This window comes from Argopecten irradians, unplaced genomic scaffold (genome assembly GCF_041381155.1).
Source record: "Argopecten irradians isolate NY unplaced genomic scaffold, Ai_NY scaffold_0080, whole genome shotgun sequence".
Classification (NCBI taxonomy): Eukaryota; Metazoa; Mollusca; class Bivalvia; order Pectinida; family Pectinidae; genus Argopecten; species Argopecten irradians.
The window spans coordinates 9538-34323 of NW_027187547.1; the positions used below are offsets into that span (position 1 = coordinate 9538).

At 35.1% G+C, this 24786-nt stretch overlaps 1 protein-coding gene and 1 long non-coding RNA gene across 2 annotated transcripts; both read left to right on the forward strand.

The window, feature by feature from the left end:
* Window positions 1-257: 257 nt before the first annotated feature.
* LOC138311658 (uncharacterized) lies at window positions 258-5484 on the forward strand. Its single transcript, XR_011206715.1, has 4 exons — window positions 258-415; window positions 1251-1364; window positions 2355-2494; window positions 4390-5484. It is a non-coding gene; the product is annotated as an uncharacterized lncRNA (long non-coding RNA).
* Window positions 5485-5815: 331 nt separating this feature from the next.
* LOC138311657 (uncharacterized) lies at window positions 5816-18193 on the forward strand. The gene is made up of 6 exons (XM_069252922.1): window positions 5816-6038; window positions 12486-12647; window positions 12839-12924; window positions 13216-13307; window positions 13594-13703; window positions 15032-18193. Exons 2-6 carry the CDS (start codon window positions 12519-12521, stop codon window positions 15104-15106), a joined length of 492 nt encoding a protein of 163 aa, XP_069109023.1. The 5' UTR covers window positions 5816-6038; window positions 12486-12518; the 3' UTR covers window positions 15107-18193.
* The last annotated feature ends 6593 nt before the right edge of the window (window positions 18194-24786 follow it).

A 24786-nucleotide genomic window follows, 5' to 3' on the forward strand; every position in this document is an offset into this window, starting at 1 on the left:
ACGTATAAAATAATCTACTAAAATAGAAATGTAATTTTTTGACAAAATTTGCATCTGGCAACTTGCTACATATACTGATAAATTATATTTGAAAATCTCATAACTTCTTTGGTCTATGTTTGAAACGAGACTTCAACGGGACTGAAACCTCAGAAGAATACATCCTTAAGTATTTTATTTAAATCTGTTTGTGCCTGACAAATATGTATGTAGTTGTAATGTTCATTTTTTTTTATTCACAGACTCTTTACTAGTAGCTAGATTATTAGACACCAATGGGTTTATATACAAACAATGGATCAAAGATAACCTTTACTGATATTAGTCAAAACTAAAAAGAAGTATAGGCCTTGGCAAACCTGCAAGAAAGCAGTTTTCTAAAAAGAAAGATCCAAGACAGATTCACAGGAACATGGTAAATGTAAACAACCCTCCCCCTCCCCTCCCCCTGTTCTGTAGACACAACTTTGTCTGGCTACTTCTACTTGACAAATTTTGATAAAAGGACTGTATAGTTTTGGCCCTTTTTGGCACCCAAATTCGTCAAATTTTCAAAACTGTTATTTAGTTTTTATATTGTTGTAGTTTTCATATTTAGTATATCCCTAACTTAATTGTATAGACAGTCTTTGTCTATGAAACTATAGAGCGCATCCTTGAACAAACTTAATATTGAGAAATATAAAGTTTGTTCAAGGATGCGCACTATGGTTTCTAAAACAACAACCTATAAAAAAATCGCAAAAATTGTCGAAATTTCCACATTTTTCATAATTAATGCATATTTTAAGTGGTTACCATGGCAACTACATCTGCAAAATTAGAAAAACAGTCATCATAGTTGAATCAGAGATGTACTAAATATTTAAAATACAACAAATTAATCACTAAATAACAGGTTTGAAAATTTGATTGATTTGGGCGCCAAAAAGGGCCCAAACCATACATAGTCCTTTGATACCCAGAATCCTGACATAAAGGGCAGTTGATCAAACTATATAGGGTTCTGCAATGTCCCCTGTTAATGGAGTTATTACTAAATTTGTGTAGCAGGGGGTATTAGTCGTCCACTCTGGCGACAGTTCTAGTTGTTGTAAGTAAATTAAGCCTGATAATGTGTTTCTGTTAGATACACTTTATAAAAATAAATTTTGAACATTTAAATGGCTAGAAAAGGTGTTTTGTGGAAAGAAAATAAAATTCTATTCCCAACAAAAATCACATTGAAGTGTATATTTCTTTGTTTGCAGGTGAACATGACAATAGCCATTTGTTTAACTTCGGCCAAAAATATGGAACCACACTGTAAACATCACATCAATGTCATTGGTCCAGCTCCCATCAATTGTCTAGGAGACAGTAAGGTAAAGGACAAAGTGTAGGGGACAGTAAGGTAAAGGACAAAGTGTAGGGGACAGTAAGGTAAAGGACAAAGTGTAGGGGACAGTAAGGTAAAGGTCAAAGTGTAGGGGACAGTAAGGTAAAGGACAAAGTGTAGGGGACAGTAAGGTAAAGGTCAAAGTGAAGGATACAGTAAGGTAAAGGTCAAAGTGTAGGGGACAGTAAAGGTAAAGGACAAAGTGTAGGGGACAGTAAGGTAAAGGTCAAAGTGTAGGGGACAGTAAGGTAAAGGACAAAGTGTAGGGGACAGTAAGGTAAAGGTCAAAGTGAAGGATACAGTAAGGTAAAGGACAAAGTGTAGGAGACAGGAAGGTAAAGGTCAAAGTGTAGGAGACAGGAAGGTAAGGTTAAGGTCAAAGTGTAGGGCACTGCAAGGTTAAGGTCAAAGTATAGTGCACTTTAAGGTAAAGGTCAAAGTGTAGGGCACTTTAAGGTAAAGGTCAAAGTGTAGGGGACTGTAAGGTATAAGTCAAAGTTTAGGGCACTGTGAGGTAATGGTCAAAGTGTAGGGAACTGCAAAGTAAAGGTCAAAGTGTAGGGAACTGTAAAGTAAAGGTCAAAGTGTAGGGAACTGCAAAGTAAAGGTCAAAGTGTAGGGCATAGTAAGGTAATGGTCAAAAGTGTAGGCGATTGACAAAATAAAGTCAGAATAACTATTGTAGCATTGAGACTCCTTTTATTATACCACCCGCAATGAAGTTAATGGGGTATACTGGAATCAGGTTGTCTGTCTGTAGACACAACTTTTTCCGGCAAACTCCTCCTAAACTACTTGACAGATTTTGATTAAATTTGATACATAAAACCCTGATATAAAGGGGATATAAGAAAACTATATTAGGTTCTGTAATTTCCTCTATTAATGGAGTTATTACTTATTTTGTGCAACAGGGAGTATTAGTTGTTTACTCTGATGACAGTTCTAGTTAGTCTACTCCTTCGTTACTTTACAGGTAAAATGAAAGAATTCACTGGCTCTAACTAGAGCTCTTATCACACATTCTGGGGGTGACGAGGAGGACGAAGATGACAAGGAGACTGGTGAGGAGGGAGAAAGTAACATGGCTGATCTCATACCAATGAATGAAGTTTGGTAGGTAACTCTTGGTCAGTTCTTGATGAAGGTATGATTACTGTTAACCAACTTAATTAATTCGTACAAACAGAATTTACGAATTTAAAGTAAACTGATGCAAATATGTTTACAGAGGCACCAAGTAAGTGAATGAACAGTCATTCATTTTGTTGGAGTCCGGCATGGCTACTGGTGTTTCCTTTTTCAGATGATCATTGTCAGTCGGTTGAGTAAAGATTGAAGTAAAGTGTATCTTAATTTTTTATCATTTAATTTAATAGTTCTTTAGTGAACCATTTTTGGACTTACCTGTTTTGCCATGAATAACATTTTTTCAAAAGGTCACTCTTATCATCTTTATTTGTTTCAATTGCAATAATCAATATACATGTAAATCATGTATTGTGTTTATCAACCCTCAGATTATTTTATAAACATACATACTATATTTAAGTTTTAAACTATCTTGATATTGCATATAATATGCCAAATCTTTGTAGAAATAAAAAAAAGACACATAGATCTTCTAAATTTAAATTATAATTATTTAGATTTTTAAGATGTTTGTTTAAAAACCTAAAACTGCTTCTTGACTGTTGTCGTCATTGTGTATAATTGTTTTTTGAATGTTTAAGTTGCCAAGTGTAGATGTGACCAAAGACAGTTACTGGAGATCTGTTTTATCTGGACCACTGTATCTAACATTACAAATTTTAAATATGGAAATGAATGCCGTGTTGATATTTTGTATTGTTATCTACTGATGCACAACATTCTTTTAAAAGTTTAAGTATGTATATATATACATGTATATACGTTGATCATTGCTGAACTCCAGGGACAAAAAAGAGTCAACAGACAGGTGACCACAATAATGGCTCTGGGTTTCTTGTTCATATAATTATATGATAATGAATCTTTTCAGATCCTTCAGAAGCCCCAAAAGAACAACAACAATTTGTTAAAGGCTAATCATCTTATCCATTGAGTTGATTTCAATCATATATGATATCAAACATATCATTATGAAGTTGAATCCTATTTTAACATGATATTAGTATTAAGACCAATCAGATAAGCTTTGAGAAAACTTTGTATTTCTACATTACTGCTTATAACCAAAATAAATAACAAATTAACATTAGAACTTAAGCAGTGTATTATAACTGTTAAACGGGGCTGCGGTAGCCGAGTGGTTAGCCTGTCTCGACATATGACTACAAGCCCTCCACCTCTGGGTCGCGAGTTTGAATCCCATGTGGGGCAGTTGCCAGGTACTGTCCGCTAGTCCGTGGTTTTTCTCCAGGTACTCTGGCTTTCCTCCACCAACAAACCTGGCACGTCCTTAAATGACCCTGGCTGTTAATAGGACGTTAAACTAATCAAACCAAACCAAACTGTTAAAACACTGAAATTAATTTCTGTGCCCGGATGTTCAAAGGATGATAGCTTAATCACATGATTAGTGAAATTTTCATTTCTCATTTGCTGCAAAAATTGTGATTATATTATCTTCATTAAAAACAACAAGTAAGTAAAGAATGGAGTTTGTAAAATTTGTTTTACCAGAAATGAATTTATCTTGGTTTGAAAATTGTCGTTAAACTATGATTAGCTTATTAATAATCACTTTTTGAACAACTGAGCCTTGATCATTAGACCTAACCTATATACTTCTAGAAGCATACTTCCTTGAAAATTCATAAAATGACACAATAATATCAATCATTTCATATTTTCATTAACTAACAAAAAAACTCCTGAAATCAGATATTTCATTATATTTTATTCAGAATAAAACTGTCTTTTGTGTAACAGCTGACTTGAATATGATATTGGATTACAGATATCCTAAGTCTAAGGTGGCAATGTGGTGTTCACTTATCGCAAGACTATTTTTACTCTCATTACAGAATGTTGTGATGATATCGTGATCATGACGTCATGCTGACCAGATTTGTTCAATGACAAAGGCACTGCAGCCAAAGACATCGTTATAGAGGTGAAGGTACTTTACAATATGGTAAATTTGAGATATGTCTGTTGGTCACTACCAGGTCAATATCTCACTCAGACCAGATGCATTAATTTATTGATAGTTATCTATACTTGTAGTTAAATTGACTGAATTTATTTATAAGTATTTATACAAATTCCATTACCTGTGGATGCCATCAGAAAAGTCATTAGAACACAGCAGTAACAGATCACTTGCACACAGCATGTTATAGGGATCAACCAACTAAATAAAAAAAGACCTTCGAAATGGCCCTTGTAGATTGAGCCCAGGATAGAATTTTAACCCGGCCGCTGATTGGCTGGCTAATTATGAATTTCAAAAGTAAAAATGTTTTCTGACAGGTAATTATTCCTAGATAACCATGATATGAATTTGGAAATTCATATTGCGATTTAGGTTCAAAATATCAACTTTGATTATGAATAGGTAAAAGCAATAGAATTTCAGTATATTTTAGTGCAAAATGCGCCTGATTTCAATAAAGCTACACTGGTTGGAGTTTGAGCAGAAGGACCCAAACTTTTTTTTCTATTTAGTGTTATATGAGAACCTAGAGTTTAATTATAGAACACAATAGCTAACTAATATTCCTTTGTTTTAATAATACAGTACAAAACTTTAACTAAGTTTAACACTGTGGTCTATGTAAAATTATTTAGTTGGTTGCTCTCTTATAGACCATGTTTCTGAGAACGCCTAATTGGTGTAGCTCAAGCTGGTATGGATGTATCATTTAATCATAATGCATTTTATGACAAAAACATTGGAAAGTCATGTATTACAACACATATCAGGTTAACTTGTTATGCAGAATGTATATTTATATGTTAATTGATAATTTAATAATTAACTTACATTATATATAATAATAATAATAAAAATACTGTAAGAGATATCTTCATAATTCCAATTGTTCTAAAATCAGATCGACTTTTTAAGTGTTCCAGCAAAATTAATGTAGTGTAACTTACTTACTTTTGTATAATAAAATGAATCTTTTCTATTTTGTTGTCTGAAGTGGGATGTAGCTTTGTTGGTTCCATGGCTGGTGAGGTTCACGTCGATGTTGTGTTGTAATTGAAGAAGGACTGCAATGTTTTGTCGACGTTTTATTCTGCTGCGGAACGCTTCTCGACTTTACATATCGTGACTACATTATGCAAATTATGTAATGTTGGGCTTGTGTGTAAACTCGAGAAGCGTTCCGAGAGAAGAATGAACATGGCGGTGACGGTTAAAGTAAGTGAGCTACACGATGTTTAAATGGAGTTTCTACAAAGTACGGGTCATGACACTTCCAAAGGAGATTGTGGATGAACACAGTTATGGGTACTATTTACCACCACAAGCGTAGATTTTGTGATTTTGGCTTGGTTTTTGAGGTACTCATTAGAGCCGAGACGACATTTCGACCGGACAGGGAAATGTCTACCTAGCATATTTTTAGCAAATTTCCTGATTCATCAAGCCATAACTTCGTCAATACTTGGCCAATTTTGTTCATCAAGCACTCAATGGAAAGATAAATTATTTCTCTTTAAGGTAAGATATCCGTCAATGTTGTATAGAACCCATTTATTAAAATAATCACGGTTTTAAGAAAATAGGTCCGTTTTTCTCGACCGCCGAGTTCATACCCTTGATACTATAATATATATATATGTATACTGTTAGTTTAAAAAAAATCGTGCCAGGTCCCTGTGGGCAAAACCTCTTCATCTCATCTCCTCGCATAAACGATAGCAGCATCGATATTAATTATAGCAAAATAAAAATGTCCAACGTTGGAAATATTGCAAGAACATTCATTATTTACATAAACCAGTAATTAGAATAAACATTTATTTCATCTAGACTAAATAATTTGCAAATCCCATACACCGCCTGCAAGGAGATGTCCTTGGCCTATCGCTACCCACGATGCTCTCGATCGTGGTCTTATATTATGTAACTTTTAATGGGATATTAAATCTAGATATATCTGTTTTCAACAGTTAAATTTCTATGAACACGTGTAAAACAAGCAGTCTGAACTGCTATTCCGAGACCGTAAAATGCAATCTTGGTCACCTCAGCCAAAACACAGGGGCACGCAAATTATAAAACTCGGTTAGCTTTTTTATTGTCATTATTGTTATATACAATGTCTGTGATATTTAAACGAAAACACATATTTTACCTAAATAGCCAATGATATATATCATGTAAATCGGTTAGCTTGTAATTAACTTACATTATATATAATAATAATAATAAAAATGCTGTTAGAGATATCTTCATAATTCCAATTGTTCTGAAATCAGACCAATTTTTTAAGTGTTCCAGCAAAATTAATGAATGTTAACTTACTTACTTTTGGAGAAAATCATCTTTTTGTGTCCCTATTTCCCTGATGCAAATATTCACTTGGAAGGTCTTTATCACTACAGTGTTTATTCCCGTTGAAAGCAAGCGTTCTGACGCCCTTCGCGGGTTAAGTTCATTTTACGAATTTAAAATCAACAAAAGGAGCGGAATAATATCAAGAAACAATGCATTTTCAGCTGTAATATCGACATTAGTCGGGCACAAAACCCGATATAGGATAATAAGAATTTCCTGTAATAGTTGCAAAAGGAAAATATTACGATGTCAGTAAATAAATTTTAATTTCTTTCATTTGATTCAATTTCTAAATTTGTTGACTTGATCCCCAACATTCCAGTGACGTCACTTTTAGTAGGAGTGAATGAAACGGCAGTCAGTCCCGCCAAACAGTGACGTCACAATCATCGGAATGACGTCGCTTACATATTTCCCACGGTAGTAAAAAGGAGTACACACTCATTCGGTTTAGTGAATGCAACTTTTATTGATCATCAAAGAAGCGTTCCGCTTTAAGCGAAATCGTGTAAATAACAGACAATTTGCTTTCGTTTTGAATACCATCTTCTGTATGTATAATGAAAAAGTTGCAGGATAAACAGAATACCCGGTCACTATCTTACAATACAAGTTTTATTTTGGTGTCGACAGGGAAAACAGAGATAACTCTGCAAAACCTCCTCATCTCATCTCATCGCAAAAACGAAAGCAGCATCGATATTAATTATAGCAAAATAAAAATGTCCAACATTAGAAATATTGCAAGTACATTCATTATTTACATAAACCAGTAATTAGAATAATCATTTATTTCATCTAGACTAAATAATTTGCGAATCCCATACACCGCCTGCAAGGAGACGACCTTGGCATATCGCTACCCTCGATGCTCTCGATCGTGGTCTTATATTATGTAACTTTTCCTTGGATATTAATTCTAGATATATCTGTTCTCGACAGTTAAATTTGTTTGAACATGTGTAAAACAAGCAGTCTCAACTGCTATTCCGAGACCGTAAAATTCAATCTTGATCACCTCAGCCAAAACACAGGGGCACGCAAATTATGACAGAAACGTTTACTAGTAATTTGATACGTATGTCATTTGAAAGTATTGGAGACCTTTTGATATGCACGTGTATATCATGATGTTTCAAGTGGATGCCCGTATTATTTTTTGTGAAAAATGAATTATATATATTATATACCTGTTATAAAATTCGGTTAGCTTTTTTATTGTCATTATTGTTATATACACTGTGTGTAATATTTAAACGAAAACACATATTTTACCTAAGAAGCCAATCATATATATAATGTAAGTATCGGTTAGCTTGTAATAATAATAATAATAATACTGGACGCAGGCATAATGCCTATATATCCAGATCGCTAATCATACTATACATCCCGACTATTAATAAGTTCAGTATTATCTCTCTCATGATTAAAGTAGCATTCGGGCTGCCCCCAATGCTTTTCCAAGCGAGATTCAAATGTTTTTATTGATGGTGACGTAACCACGGCTTCGGGAAGAGAGTTCCAGTGATTGATGATCCGCTCCTTGAATGAATACTTTCTCAAATTTAGACGACTTCGTCTAAATTTTAACAATGTCAAAGAGTGGCCCCTAGTTCTTTTGTTGTTATTTTGAATTAAAAATCCCTCTACGACGACTCGATCATATCCTCCATGTATCAATTTATATACTTGGATCATGTCTCCTCTAAGCCTTCTGTGTTTTAGTGTAGGTAACTTCAGGATCCTCAGCCTGTTTTCATAGGTTAAATCTTTCATTCCCGGTATTTGTTTTGTTGCTCTTCTTTGTACATTTTCTATCTCGTTTATTTGTGTTTGTAAGTACGGGTTCCATATGCAGGCTCCATATTCCAAATGTGGTCTGACAAGTGCTTTATATAATAGACAGAATGTTTGATTATCTAAATAATTATAGGTTCTTAAGATAGTTTCCATTATTCTATTTGCTTTATTGACGGCACCATGAATATGTTCACTGAAGCTTAGGCTGTTGTCTGTTGTTACCCCAAGATCCTTTTCTTTCAAGACCTCCTCTAATTGTACCTGTATTCTTCCTTCCAAAGTGTCTTTATATAAATGTAGGGCCGTTTTATTTGGGTTCTTCCCTAGATATAGCACCCTACATTTATCAGGATGAAATTTTAAAAGCCATCGATCAGACCATTTTTGGAGTTGATTAAGATCATCCTGTAGATTTGTGTTTTCGTTATATTTAAAAAGTTTAGTATCATCTGCAAACAAGTAAGTTGCTGATTTAATAGTTTCTGGAAGGTCATTAATATAGATTACAAACCAATTAATTAAGCCATCTCGGATTTTGCCATAGCACTATTTCTCAGATAATGCTGAATGAATTTTTCTCATATTGCATATGTAAATTCTTCTTGGTGTCTAGTTGTACACATTGCATATTGGGTCTGATCAAAAACAAGATGCCGGCAGGCAGCCTTCTTGGAATTCGACAATTTATGAAGTTTTATTGGTATTTCTCTGGAAATACTGAAGGAAGCTCTCAAATTTCACATGTAGGTTTATTTTTTATTTTAAAAATATTTTACGAAATCACAGAGATTCAATTTTGGATCGGGCAGCAGAGAAAGCCTATATATGCCCTCTCCACTTGATTACATGCATGTACTGTATAAAGAAGCATATTTTCAAGAACATATCTTTAAAAGCATACTGTAAACATAGATATTTCCGCTTAATTTCGCGATTTTGTATGCATGTAACATTCACGGTGTTTTCCCGATAGATACACTTTTAGCCATTGAACAAAAAAGTTCATACATGTACAAAATATTACTTGTGAGGAAAATTTTCGCGATCAAGCGGCCTTCAGATAATTAGCAAAATTTCCCCCTCACGGAAATGTCCACGTCTACAGTATTTGCATAGGACTGGATTTATAAGATAGCATTTAATAGTTTGAATTTTTTAATAATTAACTTATACATAATTATTTACATATATAATAGCAGAAATTACCTATAGCTATGAACAGCATGCATATCTTGCTGTTGTATTAAACTTTAATTAATAACGGTATTAATTGATCTGTATTAAAAGAAAAGCAGAAAAAATATATGTTGAATATTTGGTTATATTTACATTTCCGTTTTCACCTTCCTATATAACCTTACCGGGCAATCGTTTACACTTGCGTAAACGCAGAGGGTCTGCTGCACAAGAACACAAACCGAAACACTGACTTCCGCCCTTATGTGAATGCGCATCCGGTTAGGCCAAAATATATATGCCATGACAAAGGTTCGATATCAACATCAGTTTGAATGCAATGGAAAGCATTGTGTTAATATCAAAAACACAAAAAATGAAAACATATGGATTAAATGGATTAAAAACGCTAAAGTTATTGTGGAACTATATTTTATTTACTCCCGGAACTTGACACATTTTCCCGCCAAATTGGAGCCAGCTGTTTCGCGATTCCATCAATTACTCAGCTGTTCCATCAATCGTATAACGTTGAAAAAACAAAGTTTTATTTCACCGGAACACTAAATTTAAATGAAATGGTCGGTCGAAATGTAAATATAAGGAATGTTTTTAATTTTTTGTTGTTTACTGGTGTGTAAACTGCATTTTTTGTACAGATATTTCAACATGACGCGCGTCATTTAAAATATATGTACAAAAAAAATGCAGTTTACACACCAGTAAACAACAAAAAATGAAAATCATTCCTTAATTATATGCATTTATATTTCTTTATACTCCGAGTTTAAAGTTTACAATGAATTTAATTGCATTTATATAATATATAATGGGAAATTATACTTTCATGATACTTGGAGTTTAACAGCATTTTTACTTGAATTAAACTTGAAGTTTAAAGTTTACATCAAATTTCATTGTCTTTATACATGATGTATAATGAACATTTATACTTGTTAGATACTTTGGGTTTAATTACAACTAAATTAGAGGTTTACCTTCCGTAGTAACGATACATACATGCATTACTTATATACATGTATTTGATAAACACCATTCTTCTACATCTTGAAACTTCAGATTACGAGGACAAATGGACAGTTATATGTACAATTTATATACATTTGTACATCACACATTAGGCATGTAAATGTGCCAATTGCATATAACTGTATTTGATCATAACCATTATAATACATGAATGAAATTTTCCTGGAGTACTGGCAAACATTTCAAGGCTTCAAGAAAACAGAAAAAAAACACAAGAGAGTACTTCAGCTTAATTAATCAATATCAATATCTGCGCAAAACCGGAAACGTCACACAGAGAGGTCGAGCTCGACGATTAATAAAACAATACATGAACTGCAGCCAACAACCCTTTCGTCCAGACTAGGATCTTCCAAGGTAATAATTAGATTCAACAAAATCAATATTTATCGCTTGCTAGGCCTATATATTTTAATATCGCATAAATTACAGCTTAATAATTCAGTGACTTGTACAAGTCTATCATAATCTGCATGTAATATAACGAAACCGAAAGTAGATCTAGAGCTCTAGCTAATAATATTAATCGATAAGTTTTGGACGACAACGACATAGATGATCACAATCAGTATACAAGATTTAGGTTAAATGTAGGAAAAATGTAACAGCGGCCAAACCGTGGTTCGAACATGCGATCACCAAATGCTAGCTGGATACGCAACCTGTGTGCCAGCGATCAATCTATCCAGCAACTGTTACATTTTTAATCCTTCCCTGACTCCCCCACTCCACTTTTTTTTCTTCACCCAAACTCAAAATAAAACCCTGGTTCGGGTATCCCCTATTATGTGCATCACCAATGCTTGAAACAGGGTTTGGTCACGACACAAAATATAGTAAAAATGGAAAAATGCAAGCACCATTTTCCGGAATGTTAGGACCTTCATCTACAAATGTTTACCTCCTGTAGTAAGTTTTGGGGGTTTTGAGAACCCAAAACGATGCGGGTAGAGTACACATTTTATCGTCAATACTAGTCTCACCATCTTTCGATGGCTCTCATGAAAGCGTGAGGGGTCTTAGATTGGGAGGAAACCAGAGTACCCCGAGAAAAGACATGTGATCAGGTAGGTGACTGCTGATCTTCTTACGTCTGTGCCGGGGATTGAACCCTGGCCTTCTGGGTGAAATGCGGGTTGCTTAACCTCTACATCATCTGACCACCCAGTCACCTTCTTGCTTAATTTGCTTGAGTGGGAATTTCCATTTATAGCCCAGTGATTAAGCAGTGAACCAGGTAGTCCAGGTTGCGGTTTAAAACCTGATTGGCGGCACAATACTGAATCAAACCTGGATTTCCTCTAAGAATTTGTTCGCTGGAGACCAATGTTCAATTTTCCATCTTCTTCTACATTAATTATTGGTCCCCAGCTAGATAAACTATATGGAAGCTGGTAAGAGCTAGGCCATAAGATAACATTTAATACTTTTCAAACACTGAATTGACTCAAATGGTACTACACTAGCGGACTGTCAAAATATAATTTAAAAAAAATTGCATTGATTCTTATTAAAATACATTGTATAAATAATATTAGATAAAGAAATCTTAATAAAAGTTATTCATTTATTTGATAGGAATCTGAGATCCATAATGTTTTGCTGAGAAAGATGGACATGCTAGCAAAGCAGAATGAGCTGATACTCCTAAAGCTGGATGAGGTTCTTGCTGAGAAATCCAAAGAATGTACCGCTCGTATTAGTAAATCTAAACAAGTCAATGTACCAGCAGAAATTAAGGTATGTGTTTAAAGGTGTATTTTTCTAATCAGTAGTTAGTACTTTTGATTTCATACTTTTAACAATAAATAACACTAATAGTCAATACATCATTTAACCATATGTAATTTGTAGAATCAGAATGCTGTGTAATTAGGCTTTTCTTGATTAGTATAATGTCGGTTATTATAACTTATAAATGCATATTATAGTCAGCAGTCCATGATGGCTACAAATGTGGCAGTGAGGCCAAAAACCTGAACTGGACCATCAAAGACAGGAGCGGCAACAGTCTAAAGTAACTATACACTTGTACTTTTGTTGAGAAATCTGACTCAGGTGTTCAAATTTGTACTACGACTCAAAATATTAAACTTCTGGCCTATTCGACTTTTGAAATATTTAATACTATTTTAGTTAACATTTGAAACTTTTTATTTAAAAAGTACAATGTGATATGATGTTTTGACCATTATTAAACATTTTATATTGGTGTGCCAATTGACCTCAACCCGGCCCCAGGAATATTTTGTTACAATTTCAACCTTCCTTTGTTTTTCATTATAACTTTTTTGGTCATGACTTGCAGGCATAACTCAAACGAAAACAGACAAATGACAGAGCACATACCGAGTTTTGTCAAAGGAATGTACCCCTCTGCACAGAATGGAGTAATAATGGGTAAGTGAAAATTGATTATTGAAATACTTCTTTAACATCATTCTAATTTCATACCACAGCTTTCATCTATGTAATAAGCCAAGTACATTTACCTCCAATAAATTACCTTGGCTCTTGATATGGCATACAATAATTATAAAAAGAAACAAAACAAAATATTTAAATTACAAGAAATATGAAAAAGAAAAAATAATTTCAAATACATGTACCAATATGCTGTTTTATAATTATAAATTCCAGTGTTACATATATTATACCCCCAGTATCTGTATCTTTGAAATTTCAGTGTCCATAGAAAGGTATTTTGAGTCACTAAAGCAGAAAGAGCACAAAAACCTCACAGGGAAAACTGAACACCATAAGGAGAAGATGGTGCGTTACAGCAGAAAGAAAAGGGTAAGCTTATCCTATAATCCATGCTTTGACTGCAGTCAGTTCTTAAGGGGATGCTGTGGCCAAGTCGTTAAATAAGGTTTTTCAACAAATCACCACTAGCTAGTTTAAGTTCAACTCTGATGTGTGGCAGTTTTCAGGTACTGACTGTAGGTCAGTGGGTTTTCTTTGAGTACTTTGGCTTTTCTCTGTTTATAAAACCTGACACATCCATAATTGTCAATTGGATGTAAAACAACAACAACCATGCAAATACTGGTTATGATTATATATAGATGTACATGTAAATGGCACAAGGCATTTTTATTTATTGCCATAACTGTATAATGCCTGTTTCACAATGCAACTCATTCTCAACTGCATTCTATTTAATGGCGTACAACAGGTGGTTGCCTATTTAAAGTACTCTATATGCCGAAATTAGCGCCTAAGCGCTTAAAATTGTAACAAAGGGGCGCTTATTAATGAACCAACATGTAAGTTGAGGAAATAATATGAATTATATATCCTTCTGTACTCACGGTACATTAATCTGTTACAGTGTTTTAAGTTTTACATTTGAGATGCATTATTATGTTGTGGTTTACATGAAAAAGACTCGCAAGTTCATGTAATATGGGATACAATGCTGATGTTAGAGGCATCATGTGTTGTAAAACTTTGTTAAATCCATGAAAAGCAGGCGTTGGCGCTTATAGGGTAAAGGGTGCTAATTACATCGAATATGGTATAAACAACAGAACATATTGGCTCTCTATTTATATTTTATGACAGAAAGATATTATGACACAGTATGGTGGTCAGATTCCTAGAATGTAGACGAGAATAGAGATAAAGTTATGGGATTAATAGAATCTTTCACCCTTTTGGGTGAGACAGGAGAATCTCAACCCGAGGGGTAAGATTATTAAGTTGTGACACAATAGGCTTTTACAAGTGTTTTACAGTTAAGAATCTTATCCAGAGAGTTGAGATCTCCTGCCTCATCCTCTTTAGGCCTCACCACAAAGAGGGTGAAGGGTTCTTTTAATTCACTTACTCTATGTGAGCACGTGCATTAATTTCGTACAGCGATAGAAAAGTCTCACTCCGGTAAAAGTATGGATTTTCCTGTCCGGGTAAGAGGAAAAAAGTTCCCCAATGTGTGACTGTTATTTATCTCATTAGTTTAAAACAAAAATCTTGTCTTTTCAAAATTTGAAAATTTACTAACTCGAGTTTGATGAACATGATAAACAAGTCAAGTCACCTCCATGTAACATATATAAATATATATTGTGTTCTGTATATAAATAGTTGATTCGTTGATATCTTGTTGCATTTATTAACAGAAAATGACATCCAGAATAGCTGCGTTAAATGAAAAGAGGAGCTATTCTGAAGAGAAAAAGAAAAAAGTGAGGTAGGCATTGCATGTGGACATGATGTCTTCAGAGGAAGAAAACATCTCGGGGGATTAGGCATGCTTCCTGGTCAAGGACATCCCCTGGAGGTCAGAGGAGTTTTCTTCAATTCTGAAAGAACTTGATCAGAAAACAGCAAGAACGCAGACACCAAAGTCAAGGAGGCTTTATGTAAAGCGCATCAAAGGAACATTAGTAACAACACGCCCAAAGCCAAATTTGGCAGCAAATGTTCAATGGGCTCTTAAGTAATTGTTTTAATGTTATATATGTTGTTACTGTTCAAAATTTACTACCTACACCTGGTGGGTTTTTTTTCATCAGAAATCTGTTGACATAGATCTGAAAGTCTTGATACATGATGCAATCATCCTTGATAATCCATGGGTTACTATCACTGTCGTTATATCCACCGGTGGGATATGTCATACCAAAATTTAAGGTAACACAAGACACAGGTAATTTGGTCCTTCAACGTACATAATAAAATCACTGTGGTTGACTGTGATCTTCAAAGAAAGCCTCTACAGGCCTGTGATTGGATAGTTGTTTTTTTTCAATTAACTGCCTCCAGTTTTACTAAGATATAGTCCATTGGTGGATATAACATCAGTGATAGTAACCCATGGAGTATCAAGGATGTGATGCAATAAGCTGTAAAATTCATATAATGTCAGAGAAAACAAATATGCAATTGCAAGTTGCTTTATAAGCATTAGTAACACTACAGTTATAAATTTTTGTTTGAAAACCCTTGTTTCTATTATTTTCTAAATGTTTAAATGGGAAAAATATACCATTACTGGTAGTTATAATTCACTTTCAGCTCTTGTTTGAACTTTTGAAATTAAAAGCTATGCACTAATTAATTATTCAGTAATGTCGGCAACTTCTGTTACTAGGGGATAATAACTTTATAGTGACTTTTGATATTGATGACATAACAAAAGTTCTTTGGAAGTTGTTTCTATTGATGTAATTAATCATCTCCAATCTTCAATATCACTCCTTAAACTTCTGATAAATTTTTTAAAGTTACCAGTGAGTTTTTTGATTTTATGAAATTAAGCTGAAAAAAAGATATAGCTATTGATGAATTTGTGGTTTGAAATCCTTATTATAAACATGAAAATCTCAGCAATTACATGATTTTGTGAAATAGAGGTTTTTTTTAAAGTAATAGGTAGAAGTAGAATTATATACCTCTCATTTCTCACTTTTTTTGTATGTATATAAGTACATGTATAGGTTTACATGTTGGAGTATATTTTTAAAATATATTGCTGTTTGTGTGCAGAGCAATTTCTGCAATACATGAAGTAACCTTGGAAGCAAAGGGAATCTTCTTAAGTGAGGTTTTAATTGTTCTTTAAACATTTTATTTTATTATTGTTACAGGTGACTTTGAAGATTATAATCTAATCTTAATGATACTGGGTATAAACCAGTTGAATGTTGATTGATCCAGATGCTTGTATAAGGATGAGAAAAGTATCTGCTATGATATTTTGTTATGGCATTGCAATATGAGAATGAAGAAATAAGTCTATTTTTATTTAAATATATCTCTTCATCAAAGCTCCATATTTAAAAAAATCGCTGGGCAATGCCTGACCAAGTAAATATCTGAACCTTGGATTTTTTTGTGATTTCTTGTTGGAAGACATTGAATTTTTAGTAATATTGACTTGTTCCAAATTTGCAATTCTTGTAATATATAGAACATTAGGTCCTCATTGGGCTTGTAGTTTACAAAACATTAACATAAGATAATAATATTGAATGGTTTTGTTCCTTTTTGACATTCATTTGTTATTGCAATAGTAATACCAACATTTAACAACATTCTCTTACGTTTGAACTATATCATTCTTAAGTTTTGCCTTTTGGTATGCTTCTTATATATTGAAAATAAACATACAATACATAATTTTAATAAGTTAACATGTATTTGTGTTTTTATTCATTTCGTCTTTCGAGTGTGTATTGCTAAAGTCATCAAATATCAGGTATATCATTTCAAAAAGGTCATTTATTTCGTAACTTTATTCAAGCTATATCAATTAATTCAACCTAAGCAACAATTTATTATTGTATTTGAAGTTTAATAGAGTAAAAAACATTAAGCTTTGAATCAAATAGAGTTTAATGTAGGTTTATACGTGATATTTCAAATATAATTGGATAAAAATGTTAGTTTAAATGCAATTAAATCAGTGATTTAATTGCATTTATATCTGCATTTATACTTTAAGTTTAAATTAGTATAAATGTGATTAAGTAAGCATTTAAACTCCATGTTTAATTGCATATAAAGTTCAGTTTATACGCAAGTAAACGCTGAAGTTTACTGGAAGATTAAACTTGAATTATATGTAATTTATTCTTGAAGTATAATTGCCAATTTTATGCAAATTATTCCTTAAACTTTACATATAATTGACAAATAAATTTCAAATAATTGTCAATTAAGCGCATATTTTCATGCAGTGATATAGGGTTCTGCAATGTCCCCTATTAATGGAGTTACTACTAAATTTGTGCAGCGGGGGTAATTAGTCGTCCACTCTAGATCTGGCGACAACTCTAGTTTCACCAATTTTAGCATAGGCTCTAAATACATATATAAATGTTTCATTGACACAAACTTCAACGTTTAGTGATACTCAAAATTAATAGGATTAAATTTAGATAAAACTGGAGTCAGCATGTGCTGGTATTAAATTCAGATTATCTAGCTGCTGAAAATTTAAACTTTTTCAACAGATATTTTGCATCAGCCCAGGTCATAGATCATAGTTTTTTTCTGCCAAATTTTATTTTAAAAGTTATTTACTATATTTACTGAGTCAGGATAATATTTACTGAGTCAGGATGAAGGAGAAGGGTGCTTTAATAGTATTTAACCATTTTGCGGTGATGAATAACTTAATATGTGCATTATCATTACATTATGTATTATTGAATAAACTATAATTACAACTTCTTACATAGGCTTATGTTTGTGTTATTATTAAGCTACATGTACAATAGGTTGGGTATACAGTAAACCATGGTTATAACAAACCTTTGGGGACCACCTTATTCAGTTTGTTATACATATAGTTTGTTATACATATAGTTTGTTATACATATATTACAGACATCTTATAGGAACCTTGACAGGAAACGAAAATTACCAAATGTTAGAAACATGCATTCGCTGTAAGGATGTTCATTATAAACGTGTTTTACTGTACATTAAACTATTACAACCAACTTCCAGAGGTTATCTTGGAACAAATACACAAGTCCTTGTGTGGTGACATACAGCATCAAATACATATGTTACAATGTGGTGACAAATCAATATTGTGGTATACACATCAAATACAGACGTTATCGTGTAGTGACAAATTTAATGTAGTGGTATATACACCTTATAGACATCAAATACAGACGTAAACACATGTGACAAATCGATGTGGTGGTATACACACCTTATACACACCAAATACAGACGTTATCGTGTGGTGACAAATCGATGTGGTGGTATACATGCCTTATAAACACCAAAATACAGACGTTATCGTGTGGTGACAAGTCGATGTGGTGGTATACACACCTTATACACATCAAATACAGACGTTATCGTGTGGTGACAAATCGATGTGGTGGTATACATGCCTTATAAACACCAAAAATACAGACGTTATCGTGTGGTGACAAGTCGATGTGGTGGTATACACATGCCTTAATATACACATCAAATACAGACGTTATCGTGTGGTGACAAGTCGATGTGGTGGTATACATGCCTTATAAACACCAAAATACAGACGTTATCGTGTGGTGACAAGTCGATGTGGTGGTATACATGCCTTATACACATCAAATACAGACGTTATCGTGTGGTGACAAGTCGATGTGGTGGTATACACACCTTATACACATCAAATACAGACGTTATCGTGTGGTGACAAGTCGATGTGGTGGTATACATGCCTTATAAACACCAAAATACAGACGTTATCGTGTGGTGACAAGTCGATGTGGTGGTATACATGCCTTATACACATCAAATACAGACGTTATCGTGTGGTGACAAGTCGATGTGGTGGTATACATGCCTTATACACATCAAATACAGACGTTATCGTGTGGTGACAAGTCGATGTGGTGGTATACATGCCTTATAAACACCAAAATACAGACGTTATCATGTGGTGACAAGTCGATGTGGTGGTATACATGCCTTATACACATCAAATACAGACGTTATCGTGTGGTGACAAGTCGATGTGGTGGTATACATGCCTTATACACATCAAATACAGACGTTATCGTGTGGTGACAAGTCGATGTGGTGGTATACATGCCTTATATACACCAAAATACAGACGTTATCGTGTGGTGACAAGTCGATGTGGTGGTATACATGCCTTATAAACACCAAAATACAGACGTTATCGTGTGGTGACAAGTCGATGTGGTGGTATACATGCCTTATAAACACCAAAATACAGACGTTATCGTGTGGTGACAAGTCGATGTGGTGGTATACATGCCTTATAAACACCAAAATACAGACGTTATCGTGTGGTGACAAGTCGATGTGGTGGTATACACACCTTATACACATCAAATACAGACGTTATCGTGTGGTGACAAGTCGATGTGGTGGTATACATGCCTTATACACATCAAATACAGACGTTATCATGTGGTGACAAGTCGATGTGGTGGTATACACACCTTATACACATCAAATACAGACGTTATCATGTGGTGACAAGTCGATGTGGTGGTATACACACCTTATACACATCAAATACAGACGTTATCATGTGGTGACAAGTCGATGTGGTGGTATACACACCTTATACACATCAAAATACAGACGTTATCGTGTGGTGACAAGTCGATGTGGTGGTATACATGCCTTATATACACCAAAATACAGACGTTATCGTGTGGTGACAAGTCGATGTGGTGGTATACACACCTTATACACATCAAATACAGACGTTATCGTGTGGTGACAAGTCGATGTGGTGGTATACACACCTTATACACATCAAATACAGACGTTATCGTGTGGTGACAAGTCGATGTGGTGGTATACATGCCTTATAAACACCAAAATACAGACGTTATCGTGTGGTGACAAGTCGATGTGGTGGTATACACACCTTTATAAATACAGACTATCGTTGTGACATCGATGTGTGGTATACATTAAATACAGACGTTATCGTGTGGTGACAAGTCGATGTGGTGGTATACACACCTTATACACATCAAATACAGACGTTATCGTGTGGTGACAAGTCGATGTGGTGGTATACATGCCTTATAAACACCAAAATACAGACGTTATCGTGTGGTGACAAGTCAATGTGGTGGTATATACATGCCTTATATACACCAAAATACAGACGTTATCGTGTGGTGACAAGTCGATGTGGTGGTATACATGCCTTATAAACACCAAAATACAGACGTTATCGTGTGGTGACAAGTCGATGTGGTGGTATATACATGCCTTATAAACACCAAAATACAGACGTTATCAAGTGGTGACAAGTCAATGTGGTGGTATATACATGCCTTATAAACACCAAAATACAGACGTTATCGTGTGGTGACAAGTCGATGTGGTGGTATATACATGCCTTATATACACCAAAATACAGACGTTATCGTGTGGTGACAAGTCGATGTGGTGGTATACATGCCTTATAAACACCAAAATACAGACGTTATCGTGTGGTGACAAGTCAATGTGGTGGTATACATGCCTTATATACACCAAAATACACACGTTATCAAGTGGTGACATGTCGATGTGGTGGTATACATGCCTTATAAACACCAAAATACAGACGTTATCGTGTGGTGACAAGTCGATGTGGTGGTATATACATGCCTTATAAACACCAAAATACAGACGTTATCGTGTGGTGACAAGTCGATGTGGTGGTATACATGCCTTATAAACACCAAAATACAGACGTTATCGTGTGGTGACAAGTCGATGTTGTGGTATACATGCCTTATAAACACCAAAATACACACGTTATCAAGTGGTGACATGTCGATGTGGTGGTATACATGCCTTATAAACACCAAAATACACACATTATCAAGTGGTGACATGTCGATGTGGTGGTATACATGCCTTATAAACACCAAAATACAGACGTTATCATGTGGTGACAAGTCGATGTGGTGGTATACACACCTTATACACATCAAATACAGACGTTATCATGTGGTGACAAGTCGATGTGGTGGTATACATGCCTTATAAACACCAAAATACAGACGTTATCATGTGGTGACAAGTCGATGTGGTGGTATACACACCTTATACACATCAAATACAGACGTTATCATGTGGTGACAAGTCGATGTGGTGGTATACACACCTTATAGACATCAAATACAGACGTTATCGTGTGGTGACATGTCGATGTGGTGGTATACATACCTTATAAACATCAAATACAGACGTTATCGTGTGGTGACAAGTCGATGTGGTGGTATACATGCCTTATAAACACCAAAATACAGACGTTATCGTGTGGTGACAAGTCGATGTGGTGGTATACACGCCTTATAAACACCAAATACAGACGTTATCGTGTGGTGACAAGTCGATGTGGTGGTATACACACCTTATACACATCAAATACAGACGTTATCGTGTGGTGACAAGTCGATGTGGTGGTATACATGCCTTATATACACCAAAATACAGACGTTATCGTGTGGTGACAAGTCGATGTGGTGGTATACACACCTTATACACATCAAATACAGACGTTATCGTGTGGGTGACAAGTCGATGTGGTGGTATACACGCCTTATAACACAAATACAGACGTTATCGTGTGGTGACAAGTCGATGTGGTGGGTATACATGCCTTATAAACACCAAAATACAGACGTTATCGTGTGGTGACAAGTCGATGTGGTGGTATATACATGCCTTATAAACACCAAAATACAGACGTTATCGTGTGGTGACAAGTCGATGTGGTGGTATACATGCCTTATATACACCAAAATACAGACGTTATCATGTGGTGACAAGTCGATGTGGTGGTATACATGCCTTATAACACACCAAAATACAGACGTTATCGTGTGGTGACAAGTCGATGTGGTGGTATACATGCCTTATATACACTAAAATACAGACGTTATCATGTGGTGACAAGTCGATGTGGTGGTATACACACCTTATACACATCAAATACAGACGTTATCGTGTGGTGACAAGTCGATGTGGTGGTATACACACCTTATACACATCAAATACAGACGTTATCATGTGGTGACAAGTCGATGTGGTGGTATACACACCTTATACACATCAAATACAGACGTTATCGTGTGGTGACAAGTCGATGTGGTGGTATACACACCTTATACACATCAAATACAGACGTTATCGTGTGGTGACAAGTCGATGTGGTGGTATACATGCCTTATACACATCAAATACAGACGTTATCGTGTGGTGACAAGTCGATGTGGTGGTATACATGCCTTATACACATCAAATACAGACGTTATCATGTGGTGACAAGTCGATGTGGTGGTATACACACCTTATACACATCAAATACAGACGTTGTCATGTGGTGACAAGTCGATGTGGTGGTATACACACCTTATACACATCAAATACAGAAGTTATCATGTGGTGACAAGTCGATGTGGTGGTATACACACCTTATACACATCAAATACAGACGTTATCGTGTGGTGACAAGTCGATGTGGTGGTATACACACCTTATACACATCAAATACAGACGTTATCATGTGGTGACAAGTCGATGTGGTGGTATACACACCTTATACACATCAAATACAGACGTTTATCATGTGGTGACAAGTCGATGTGGTGGTATACACACCTTATATACACATCAAATACAGACGTTATCGTGTGTGGTGACAAGTCGATGTGGTGGTATACACACCTTATACACATCAAAATACAGACGTTATCATGTGGTGACAAGTCGATGTGGTGGTATACACACCTTATACACATCAAATACAGACGTTATCATGTGGTGACAAGTCGATGTGGTGGTATACACACCTTATAAACATCAAATACAGACGTTATCGTTGTGGTGACAAGTCGATGTGGTGGTATACACACCTTATACACATCAAATACAGACGTTATCATGTGGTGACAAGTCGATGTGGTGGTATACACACCTTATACACATCAAATACGAGGACGTTATCGATGTGGTGGTATACACACGCCTTATACACATCACAAATACAAGTCGATGTGGTGACAACACATGTGAACACAAGACGTTGTGGTATACACCACCTTATACACATCAAATCGACGTTAGCATCTGGTGACAAGTCGATGTGGATGGTACACGATGAACCGTTCAACGTGTGTTGGTGACATGTAGATATGTACAGACTTACATGTGGTGATAAGTCGATGTGGTGGGTATACACACCTTATACACACCAATATACAGACGTTATCGTTTGGTGACAAGTCGATGTGGTGTTATACAACCCTTATACTACATTCACAATACAGACGTTATCGAGTGTGATGACAAGTCGATTGTGGTGTATACACACCTTATACACATCAAAATACAGACGTTATTCGTGTAGTGACAAGTCGATGTAGGTGGTATACACACCTATTTACACATCGAAATACAGTCGTTATCATGTGGGGGTGACATGTCGATGTGGTGGTATTTTACTACCCTTATAATACACCAAAAATTAACCGAATTTCCCCGTGTGATGACGAGTTCGATGTGGTGGTATACAACACCTTATACACATCCAAAATACAGACGGGTTATCCGTGGGTGACAATGTCGAAATGTTGGTGGTATGCACCACCTTATACAGCATCAAATACAGTACGTTATCGTGTGGTGACAAGTCGATGTAGTGGTCGGCATACACACCTTATACACATCAAATACAGACGTTGATCGTGTTGTGGTGACAAGTCGATGTTGTGTATACACATGCCATATACACACCAAAATACAGACGTTATCATTTGGAGACAAGTCGATGTTGGTGGTATACACACTTAATACACATTAAATACAGACCGTTTTCGTGTGGTGACAGTCGATGTGGTGGTATATACACACCTTATACACATCAAATACAGACGTTATCATGTGTGGTGACAAGTCGATGTGGTGGTATTACACATACTTATACACATCAAATACAGACGGTTATCATGTGGTGACATAAGTCATTGTGGTTGGTATACATGCCTTAAATACACCAAATACAGACGTTATCAGACGTGATATGTCGGTGTGTGTGATAAGTCGATGTTGGTGGTATATACATGCCTTATGGGGTATACATTGCCAACACCAAATACAGACGTTATTCGTGTGGTGACCAGTCGATGTGGTTGGTATACACACCTTATACACATCAAAATACATACGTTATCGTGTGGTGATAAGTCGATGTGGTGGTATACATGCTTTTATAACACCAAAATACAGACGTTATCATGTAGTGACAAGTCGAGTGTGGTGGTATACACACCTTATACACATCAAATACAGTACGTTATCGTGTGTGGTGACAAGTCAATGTGGTGGTATACATACCTTATACAACAACAAATACAGGACGTTATCATCGTGTGGT

Coding starts and splice junctions, on each gene's coding strand:
- LOC138311657 (XM_069252922.1), top strand. CDS start 12,519: ATGGACATGCTAGCAAAGCAGAATGAGCTGATACTCCTAAAGCTGGAT. Junction 12,925..13,215: donor AGGAGCGGCAACAGTCTAAA/GTAACTATACAC, acceptor CATGACTTGCAG/GCATAACTCAAACGAAAACA. Junction 13,308..13,593: donor ACAGAATGGAGTAATAATGG/GTAAGTGAAAAT, acceptor TTGAAATTTCAG/TGTCCATAGAAAGGTATTTT.